The sequence below is a fragment of the Hippocampus guttulatus genome, chromosome 6 (genome assembly GCF_054856545.1).
Source record: "Hippocampus guttulatus isolate MCC_2025c chromosome 6, RoL_Hgut_1.0, whole genome shotgun sequence".
Taxonomy (NCBI): domain Eukaryota; kingdom Metazoa; phylum Chordata; class Actinopteri; order Syngnathiformes; family Syngnathidae; genus Hippocampus; species Hippocampus guttulatus.
Window position 1 is genome coordinate 7,758,619 of NC_141266.1, and position 11,297 is coordinate 7,769,915.

General features: G+C 40.8%; 2 protein-coding genes across 3 annotated transcripts; one reads left to right on the forward strand and one right to left on the reverse strand.

Annotated features, from left to right (window-relative positions):
* Positions 1-41: 41 nt before the first annotated feature.
* Positions 42-5,493, forward strand: LOC147203414 (collagen triple helix repeat-containing protein 1-like). 2 transcript variants are annotated; one of them, XM_086113943.1, is made up of 4 exons: positions 42-298; positions 2,538-2,756; positions 3,300-3,516; positions 5,029-5,493. In XM_086113943.1, exons 1-4 carry the CDS (start codon positions 140-142, stop codon positions 5,169-5,171), a joined length of 738 nt encoding a protein of 245 aa, XP_085970069.1. In that variant the 5' UTR covers positions 42-139; the 3' UTR covers positions 5,172-5,493. The 2 variants fall into 2 exon arrangements, with proteins under 2 accessions (XP_085970069.1, XP_085970070.1); XM_086113944.1 differs by having other exon boundaries at positions 42-256.
* On the reverse strand, positions 4,653-10,957 carry LOC147203415 (solute carrier family 25 member 32-like). The gene is made up of 7 exons (XM_086113942.1): positions 10,500-10,957; positions 8,769-8,919; positions 8,612-8,697; positions 8,229-8,383; positions 7,025-7,138; positions 6,706-6,851; positions 4,653-6,590 (listed from the first exon to the last, which is right to left on the reverse strand). The coding sequence occupies exons 1-7, from the start codon at positions 10,690-10,692 to the stop codon at positions 6,467-6,469; spliced, it is 969 nt and encodes a 322-aa protein (XP_085970068.1). The 5' UTR covers positions 10,693-10,957; the 3' UTR covers positions 4,653-6,466.
* Between the last annotated feature and the right edge of the window lie 340 nt (positions 10,958-11,297).

Consider the following 11,297-nt stretch of genomic DNA (forward strand, 5'->3'; position numbering starts at 1 on the left):
CATTTGGTCATAATGTGGGACATGCTCTCATGTGTGTGTTGCTGGGCTGTTTGCTTTGGAACGGTTTTCTTCAGGAGCGTTGGCTGCCCCCTTCCCGCTGGTCCTGCCCTCCCCCTGCATTCAAAGAGTGCAAAGTTGGATGCGAGTTGACTCTTCAAAAGCTCTCAGCTACATGCAACGTATGATGTCTCCTCTAGCTCAGCGCCTTTTGCTGCTGCTCGTCTGCTTGACTTTGCCCGTGTTTGGCGTGGAAAAGGTGAGAAGTAGAGGATACCGAAAGGATCCTGACGCTGATAAGGTAAGACACATTGCCAATAACTCGGTCGACATCACGATAAAGCGATGTGGCGTTTTCCATGGAAGGGGGAACCTTGTGGACGACCGTGCTGCGTCCCGGATGAGTGCCACTTTTTATTTATAGTTAATAAGTGCACGTTGATGTTTGAGATAACTGAATTGATAGTACATATCAAATCCACAGGCTACAGTAAAAAATGGCCACAATGTGAGTCCGCGCTGAATTATCCTTATTTTGGCCCCTAGAATTATGTGCTACAGTTTTGGAAATGTGGCGGGGTGAGCTGTTTTTTCTATTATTATTTCAGCTATGGTTTGGTGACAGAAATAAGGCCAAACGGGAAGCACACGGCCTCCGTCTTTATCTATTTTATACTTTATCTGTTTAAACATCTGTTTCAATGCCATCAAAATGGAACCCATATAAAGATATACTTTATATTCTCATCACTTTTTTTATGCCCTTTTACCAACCAGGCTATATCCTTGCATGAATAGGATTTATAAGTAGCCTAGTGGGTGGCCAGCGGTGGGATAGAATACACACACATTCTCTGTCTGCTCTTGGGCATCTATCAAATGAAAGTGAAACTGTTTATTTGGCCAAGACTTTCCAGACCTCCCTCATGCTCCCATTAGAAGTCTATACATCACACTTTGAGAATCCTCGAGGCACCATTTTTGCTCTCATAATCTTCCTAAAGACCTTTTGTACTTCTGAGTTGCACTTTTCTCACCACAATGGATGGAAATGATGAACAGCATGTTGTCCTACAACGTAATCTTGTGGCATTGGAAACTCAAATTACACTTGGCTATCTGGGGGGAGGTCAATATTTCTGTTCAAATAGCATGATTATCATAAAATACCCTCCACCCCCTTTTTTTGTATTCGCCGTGGAGTGCTGTGGTGCTCCATTCAGTGTGTCCCAGCCGAAGCATTAAATTCATCTGAGTTCTCAAAACGTTGGGCCAAATACAGCCTTCGTGCGTGGACAGTAACGGGCTGTGCGTGTGGAATATTCAGTATTATTCATGCAGGCAGCACCAAACTTTCAGGAAGGCGGTATAAAAGTCTGCAGCGTGGCCGAGTGGACAGTGGATCCATTCATTAGTTTGATGTGAATATCAAACTAAAATTCAGCATGGAGATGTTTTCTTCATTTTCATGTAAATCAAACCACCACTGAAATATCTTGTAGAGCTCATACTTGGTCAAATAGTGGGGCCAAATTTCAATGATATATTCCAGAAAATACATCGTCAGCTGTTTTTGACCACACGCTTCCCAGTTTCCTTCAGTACTGATGTAACGTCAACAGATCGATCCTGCGAAACCACTCATGGCTAAAACAGACCCTTGGCCATCTGTTTCCCCAGCTGATGTTAGCACACCACAAATCCCTTTAATGGAGGCATTTTTTTCCAGATGCTCATCTTCTGAAGTATAATTTTAGATGTCACCCGAGGGATTCAAACGGAGATGTGGAGTAAAGGCTCTTTGTTCTCATCTCATGGCATTTTTCAACGTAATGTCTCTTTGTCATGCAAACACTGCTCGTTCAGCAAAATGCATTAACAGTTCGTCAGACATCCATTTCTGGTTATGGGCTAGAACTGTTGCATGTCGACAGGTCAGTTTGTGTTTCTTGTCCTTATGGATGGGAATCATGCATAAAATCTGAATATATTTAAATAAAGATTTCAGGTTCAGCTAAAAATGGAACAACTGTATAAACTATTGTCCATGCATTTTTTTGATTGACAATGCAATCTTCAGGACAAAGGGAACTTAGGCAGAGTCATGCAGGCCAAGGTCTTCATTTTGAATAGTTTTTTTTTTAGCAGCCTTGTGTATGTATTTGAGTCGGGTTGAGTAAGATGTAACATTTCTTTAAATATGGCGGAGAGACCATGAATACAACAGAGATGCGTGCCCAGACGAAGTAATATTGTAGCCAGCCTTTCAAATCCTATTGTCAACACGGCAATATGTCATTCATATGCGTCATGGTTGTTCCTGGTCCCATTGCATCTTATTTTCATTTTTGCTTACACACCAATGTCAACCCAGTAGTCGTTTGTAATTTTCTAGGACTTTGAAATATTCTAGCTGGCTAATTTCAGGTGTTCACTTTGCAGGGACTTTAGCTCTCAGGAAGCACCAAATTACATACAACATAATGGACAGATGAAATTCTAAACATCCACTTTCGACCCCGATTTGCTTGTTCCGGTAGTATGGCAGCTGCATGCAGGGTCCAGCAGGAACCCCCGGCAGAGACGGAAACCCTGGCGCCAACGGCATCCCGGGAACGCCAGGCATCCCTGGACGTGATGGTCTCAAAGGGGAGAAGGGCGAATGCATCAATGAGCTCTTCGAGGAGCCCTGGAGGCCCAACTACAAGCAGTGTGCCTGGAACTCCTTGAATTATGGGATTGACCTCGGAAAAATAGCTGTAAGTACAATTTGCATGCCAGACAGAATGCAAATGGGAAATGCATTTATAAAAATAAGTAAAAAAAGATATCGTAACCACGATTACACAAACTTACATTCTTTGCCACGTCTTATGTAGCTGGAAAATGTTACCGATGGGAAACAAGTATCGGTCTAAGCAGCTACTTGGTCAGACCAGAGCAGGAACACCCAATTTCTGTGAATGGTTTATTGTCACGTCTCCCTGTGAGTCATATTCAAGCTATTGATTTAGTCTGTGCTAGTTGCTCATACATTGCACCCCACTTCACACCGAAATAAGCAAAGTCTTAAAGCATAGCTTTTTATATTTCATGCAACTGTGGTATGGAAGTGTGGTCTGCACTTCACTGCATCAATAGTTAATACAGTAATACATTAAAAAAAGCCCACTGAGGTTTTTATTTTTCAAAATGAAAACAGCATTCTACTACATTGTGGTGGCGATTTGACCTTTTTTTTTCCCCAGCCCCGAGTAGATCATGACATCAAACGTTGCGTTCTCCTGCGCTGTGTCTTGTAGGACTGTACGTTTACCAAGCTGCGCTCAGACAGCGCCCTCAGAGTCCTCTTCAGTGGCTCCCTCAGGCTCAAGTGCAAGAACGCATGTTGCCAAAGGTGGTACTTCACATTCAATGGAGCAGAGTGCGCGGCCCCACTGCCCATAGAGTCCATCATATACCTGGACCAAGGCAGTCCAGAGCTCAACTCAACCATCAATATCCACAGAACATCCTCAGGTATGATTACTGTCCAAAAGTTCAATTGCCTCTTGCACAACTCACTTGGAGTAGGTTCCAGCTCACCTGTGACCCTAATGAGGACTACCAATTTCAAAAATAGAGAGACAAACTTGAAAGAAGGAAAACAACTGTCCTCTTGTGATAGCTGGGGTGACATCTTCCACACTGTGCTCAGTGGGTCTCTTTAACCCTTTCAGGGACAGCGGTTACTAAAGTGGGCAGCCATCAGGTTACAGGTTTTCATATATTTTCAATATTCCACCTTTTTCAACCCTTTATGAGCATTGTGCTTTTCACTACAAATACAGTTGACTTGACTTTACTTTCGGTTATGTGGGAGGGAGCCCAAAAAAACGCACGTGGGTATGCGTACCAGATACATCACTTTTATCGGTAGCATCACACACTCTGTCCACCTACAAACAGTATATACTGACTTAAGGCAAATGGCAGACCCACTTCCCCGAACAGGTTACCATTCAATCAGAGGGCACATAGAGGTAGACATTTTACAAACTCATTCGCACCTTTACTGGGTGGAAATGAACTCACGTTGCTTATGTGGAAGTCAGCTGAGCAAACACCATCAGTTACTTTTAAACAACAATGACTCTCATAGTTTGGAAATGCAGTACTACACATGCTAATAGTGAGGTCTATAAAAAGTTACAGTCCTATATATGACATTAGGGATGGGCGACTGGTTAGCAAGTCCGCCTCATATTGCAGAGGTGCAGGGTTTGATTCCGGGCCCTGGCTTTCCTGTGTGGAGTTTGCATGTTCTCCTCATGCCTGCGTGGTTTTTCTCCGGGTACTCCGGTTTCCTCCCACATTCCAAAAACATGCACAGTAGGTTAATTGAACACTTTTGTCACATCATGTGATTGTGAATGCTTGTTCGTGTATGTGTGCGATTGGCTGGCAACTAGTTCAGGGTGTCGCCTGCCTACTACCCGAAGAAGTAGGGATAGGATAGAAGCTGGGAAAGGCTCCAACACGCCCGCGACTCTTGTAAGGATAAAGCCCTTCAGATAATGAATGGATGGATGGATGGATTGATATTTGGGATGTACTGATATGAATCACGTGATCAGAAATCGGGCCAAATGACATAATTTTCAGATGAGAGAAGATCAGGCATTTTAAAATATCTTTTAATTTATCAAAAATGTTGAAAAAAATATATTTTTAAAGACCTCTTAAGCAACAAAGGAATCCAGATGTACACATATATTGGCAAAAGAAAAAAATATATATACATGTTTTACACTATAGCTTTTTTTTAGCCGCCACTGTGGATAATTCCTCAGCAGTCACATTGTTCACCTAACTTAGCCAGAATTAAAAGGGAAAAACACATTTCATGTGGCGCCATTAAGTTCTATGGTTCCAGGGAAGTCAACATCGGGAGAGGTCACATCACAATACACCAGTTTTGTGGTCATGCATTTTGGGTGTTCCCTACAATTTATATGTGCTGTCTTTGTCTCTGTTCTTTTTCTGTGTCAGTGGAAGGACTCTGTGAGGGTGTCAAAGCAGGGTTGGTGGACGTGGCTGTATGGGTGGGGACCTGCGCTGACTATCCCCGTGGTGATGCATCCACGGGGTGGAATTCGGTTTCCAGGATTATCATTGAAGAGCTTCCCAAATAAAAACAGTTACATAAGAGGAATGGGGTCAGCCCCGGTTCACATGAGAGTATGTTATATCGTCTTCCAAAATGTGCAGGTACGGTTTGCTGACGGCTCACAACCACACTGATGGGAACTTCATGTTTTGTGGACAGAATTTACGATTTGACAGGCCATTCACTTTGCCAGGAATAACAAACTGTATTGTACTGTAATTTTCCTGTTTGCTGGTGCTCTCGGCAGTAATTGCCAATATGTTAACATACTCATTTGACTTTTTCTTATATTGCACTTTCAGTGTTAATAAAATAATCTTTTTAAGCTTTTTCTAAAAGTCAACATACATACTTGCAATTATATTTCTGCATTTAGTTAAGATGGATTTGTTAATACACACACACACACACACACACACACACGGGTAAGTCAAAAACGATCTGCACTTTGTGCTGCAGTGTGCGCTCGTGTCTAAGTTCGATTCAATTTTCCCTGCAGGCGGGAACTTGCGTGTCGTGTGATTGCGATCAGGGAATGTTTTGATCAATTGTTCCACGTGTTTTATATACACATACATGGGACAGACATGGGTTAAACTAGATGCAAATTCAAATGTAACTATAGAAAATAGATATTCAATGACAAAGCAAAGCAGGCTGAATCGAAACAAGATGTTGCTCCAAACAAAAAATAAATCACAGGAAGAATTTTGAGGGTGCATATTTGTTTCTCCAAAGCAGAACTGAGGAATTATAACCTTCTTACGTTGTTCTTTTCTTCTATGAATCAACAAGACAATTCAGGCAAGAGTGCAGTTCTAGGTTTATAGCAATAAAAAAAAGGTGCCAGGCATAGAACTGTTAGATATACTCCATAAATAAATAGAAATATGTTTGAACAACATATCCTTTTTTTAATTTTATTTTTACATGAAGTGAATTCTTAAAAATGGATAACTTAAAGTTGTATTGATTATCCACAGCGCATCTCATTCTTCAGACAAAATCGTACAAAAATCTAACTTTGACATTTCTAATTTTGTGAAGTCCTTTGCAGACATTTTCACATCTGTGTAAAGACAAAAAAACAAAACAAAAAAAAACATTACATCCTCAAGGGTGCAGCACAAATGTACAGTACTGGCCAGAAATCAATCAACCGCACTGAGAGGTTCAGCAAGGACACTTGAAGCCTTCCTTTTCAGTGTAATATGCACTGAGGTTCATTTTATGGGTACTGATATTCTGACTGGCCATTCAGTCACTGTTGCTGTGTTTGGCACCTACGCAATTGTGTCTCCTGTTTACTGTTGGACCTCGCTAACTTGGGCCAAGGAGGAAGCGGGAGACATTTTCATAAACTACAAATGTAATGCAGCAGGCTGGAGTGACACGAATCAGGTTTGGGATGATGCCTTTGTAGAACCCAGGGGCGCCTTCATTCCTGCAGTGGGATCAGTGAGAGTTACACATGCCATCTTTCTCATCCACTCAGCGCTAGGACAGACTTGTAGAAGGCATCACTGGTATACCGTTCTGACCAAGCCACGCTAGCATACCTCCAGGTCCGTCTGATTACATCCACAACACCTTCATATCTGTTGTGCTGGTCTTGCAGTCGAGCTCGCACCACTTGATATGGGTACGTCGTAGCCACAGCAAATAATTTGGACAGTGCCGCCATCATGATGTATTCCAATGCATTCTGTCAAATGGGACGGAGTGATCGAAGAAGCAAGAAAAGTCTCAGCGAGTGAGTCATACGACATACTAAGTCCATCAACTGTGGTCTGCCTCTGAGTCAGCTGAAAGGTGTGGAGTGCTATTAAACTCAGTTGAGGCTGTCTGCGGCTCACGGGGTTACCGTAAATGACTCACCAGCTTTGCATCTGAGGGAATTTTCTTGTATTTACTGTAGTCTCTCTTGAGCTGCTCGTAGGCCATGAACTGCAGCGCACCATGGGATGTTCCAAAGAGTCCGGGAACGTAACCCTTTAAGATTATGCCTTGTAAGTAATTTGATTGACTTTCTCAAATGTCATCTCACAGCAAAACACAACATGCAATACTTGCTGTCATAGGGGAATTTGAAGTAATTATCAAAACGCAGAGAATATAAAACAGTGAATACACTGACTGATATGATGACCAATTGCACATCTAATATGTTTGGTTCCTGACTCATCTAGCTAGACAGTGGAGTTAAGATACTATATGACTCATCGTATGATTCAATATAGTTCTGCACCACTGAACACACTGAACAATGTACGTTAATTCAATGCAAAATAAAAACAGATTTGTTTCTAAAAACGTCCTTCATGTTTGAAGATAATGTATTGACTGCACGAAACACTGATTATAATACACAGAAACAAATACATTTTGAAGGTGAGCCTCCTTGGAAGTTACCATTGTTTTCATGGCGTGTGTATACACAGCAACGGCATGATTTTTCACAATTTTGAAGCCTCATTTTTTATCCTTGGCCACATTGGTATGGAACTTATTACAATTGAAATGGTCAAAACGACGGCATATTTTGGTGTATTTAACTGTGTAGACCTGTTTATAATCAATCATGATAAATCAATAATTGGTCTGTGTAGACAAAAAAAAAGATAATTTCTTCATTTGTTGTTTTTAGTTGGCTTTATTGTGTATTGACTAATGTGGTAGGCCACATTTATGTTATTCATGGTTGTTATTACTTATTAGCGCTTAGTGAAGGGTGATTTCAAAATTTTGCATTTGGCCAATTCAAAAGCAAATGATGCGGCGATGTAAATAAAATTGTTTTTCATTATAATTTAACTAAAGTACAGCACAACAAAACATCTATTGAGTGGCCTGGTTCTCACAACGTTCAGGGGAGTGAACGTTTGATTACGTTTCAGATTATAAGAACAAAAAAAAAAAGGTGCACCACAAAAGTGTAGTATTGTTGTCCTCTAGTGGTGACTACGGAAATAGCAGTCACATGTACTGAAGTAGTCACATCCGTTCTGGGTTTGCTTGGAAATATGATCGTAGATGGTATTGGCTACATTAACAATGCCTTGTGGCAGAGTTGAAGACTGACCTTGTAGAGACCAGACACCCCTTCCGTGCGGTAGATCTTGAACAAGGCATCCAGCATCCCCTTGTATTGTTTACTAGTTGAGTCAGAACTGTACTGCAATACAAGCCTGGTCTTGGTCACCCAAATGGGGTTTGTTATGGTGAGGGTTACAACGCCTGAAGTGACAGGGACACAGATGACATCGTACGTGTAATTATGACATGCTTTCCAGCTGTTCAACTTCACAGAAGGACGTTTTGAGATGTCAAACTTAATTTGGACAGGGTGAGAGAAGTTACTGTTCATGTGGAGCAAAATAAAGTCAATTCGGATCAGCATTGCCAGTGATTCCTGTTCAAGCAAAGAGGTAGTGTGTGAACAAACAGGGTATAGTTTAAACTAACCTGCTTCGGCTGCCGACACCAAATGCTCGGTAGCACTCAGTTCCGTATGGCGGCCTTCCTTTACGTAAGCTTTGATTGCATTGTAGCTGTGGATGAAGCAGTGTGTCATGGTACAAAAAAAGGTCGTGTAAACAAACAAGTAAACAAACAGACTTACAAGAAAAAGTAGAGACCCCAAGAGGCACCAGCACCCCACACATTGGGTGTTACTCCTTGATAGAGTCCTCTCAGTCCTTCCTGGTGCCACACACTCTTCATGCAATGCAGCATACCATTATACTTGGGTCTCAATTCCAAACCATCACTCACTGCAGCAAAAATATATGAAAGTGTATTTAGTCTTTGCACGTGACGAATGGGCCATCAATCACAACACTCAGAAACATTTGTTTTAATGTTTTACGCTGATAATCGCCAAATAATTTTGAACACAGGGGTTTAACAGTTTAACCTTGACTACATTAATGATAACACAGTGGTTTTAGTTAAAGCTACTTGAATTCTATTGAATTAACGACCGTCAGAGCATTGATTAAATATTTTACATCCAGCCTCAGGTCATTTACCTCATATGCTCTTTTTGTTCATTTCAGTGCACTAGTACAGTGATCCTCAACCTTTTTTCAGTGATGCACACCTTGTGATTTTTTTTCTTCCCCAAATACACACTAATCAACGCAAAGCATTTTTTGGTTGAGAGAGAGAAAGAGAGACTTAAAACAGCATACTGTGCCGTTATGGTCCGATTTATTAAACTTTAGAACTTAATTTGCGTCGTGGTATCTCTTTCACTATTTGGAAATAAAAATACTGTATATAACAAAAAACGCAAATGAATACCAGGAATTGACTTGTATATAAATAAAGATTTGTCCACATAAAAAGTGACCTCCTCTGGGACCATAGTAAAGATCTGTTCTCAAAAAGAAATCTTAATTTTAAATAACATTTTCAAGTGATTAACAGGTGATGCTAGGTGGCATATGGCTGGGTCCAACCATTGGGTCAGACTCTAGGTTTTTAGAATAATGCAATTAAATAGTCCAATGAATACAACATTTATTTTATGATGTTATATTTTTCTGAAATACTGTATATTCGTAGTCTAACAATTATTTTTGAAGGATTTTTTTTTCATGGATTCTAGGTTTTAAATAGATTTGAAAATGTCACGTACCTCCGCGGGATACTGCCATTTGAGAACCCTTGCACTAGTAGAACCACGACTAAACATGAGTAGAATGACTGTGTCTTACTAGTAACATGTTTTTCCACTGCTAGAGCCATTTTTGGCCTGCCGATATCACGGTAAGGTGATCAATGATATGAAATAAAAAACGCAATGGTTTTGATGTCCTTGATATTAAATAGGTGCACAGACAGCTTTTAATAAATACATTCAGTACTCATTATATTGTTTTATACTTTTAAATGAGTATATTTTTAACTGAAATAGAAAACTATATAATAAAAAATGCTGATCATTTTATTGTAATACAGTATTGACGGTGTCTAATAGTTTAGAGCAGTGGTTATTAACCTTGTTCGAAGTACCAAACCCAACCAGTTCATTCACCGAACCCTTCATTAGTGAAAAATAAAAATATGATTTTTTTAAAACAAATTCAAGACATTAAAAACCGCATTTATTAAAAAGAGAAAAAAGTAAACGGAATAAGTATAAAGTATACGTTTTGCACAAAATGAACCAGCCAGTGATGGCCAAGCAGGCGTGTCATAACTAATTGTCAAGTTGAGTCGGGTGTGTCTTAACCTCCGTGGCAGAGGCTCTGTCGAACCCCTGAGACTGATTCACCGAACCCCGAGGGTTCGATAGAACCCAGGTTAAGAACCACTGGTTTAGAGTACGTTGATATAAGCACCTCACCTGCAAACCTGATTTTGACCAGGTCGAGAGGATGAAGCACCAGCGTTGACACAACTCCTCCGCTTAGTCCTGCCACCAAGTTTTCTACCTTCACACGTTTGAAAACCTGCAGGGCATGTCCGGCGAATGACACAGCAGGGCCTGGTTTGCCATCACTAACGCCGACGGTGCCGTGATCTGGGCCAGCGCTCATGTTTACCTATTTTTGCCGTAGCTCGCAAAAGCTAACTGCGTTTACAGCACGTGATCACATGTCTCCAATGAGTCTATGAGGTAAATCATAGTCTTAGCTCTATTGTCGTCACGGTGTTGCTGCGATGTAACTTCTTTGAATGTCTCATTATGAATCCATGCTAAGTCGTGACCCACGTTTTTGGCATGTGGCGTCAAATACGACTGAAAGGTACATTACCCAACCATATGTCAAGTAGCCGCCGCTGGTCGACCTTGGTAGGAGGTTCAAATGAGCTGACGTGATATTGTAGTACTTCCGATTTTTGAATTTCAACTTAAAACATTTTTTGATAACACAACGTAAATAATAAGATAAGAAGAAATGAAAACCTTTATTAGTCTCGCAATGGAGAAATTCCCGATTCACAGCAGCAAAGTTATGAAAGGAAGAAGTAGAACAACAAAATATAGGAGCTGCTGGAAAGGCAGCCACTCACGCGGCGCCATTTTGAAGTCAAAATAACACAACACAACACGGGCAGCAAGGTTATTTAAATTCCCTTCGTCAACATGGACATTAATCTTTTTAATGACATTTTGTAAAACCGTGGTCTTAGGGGTCTA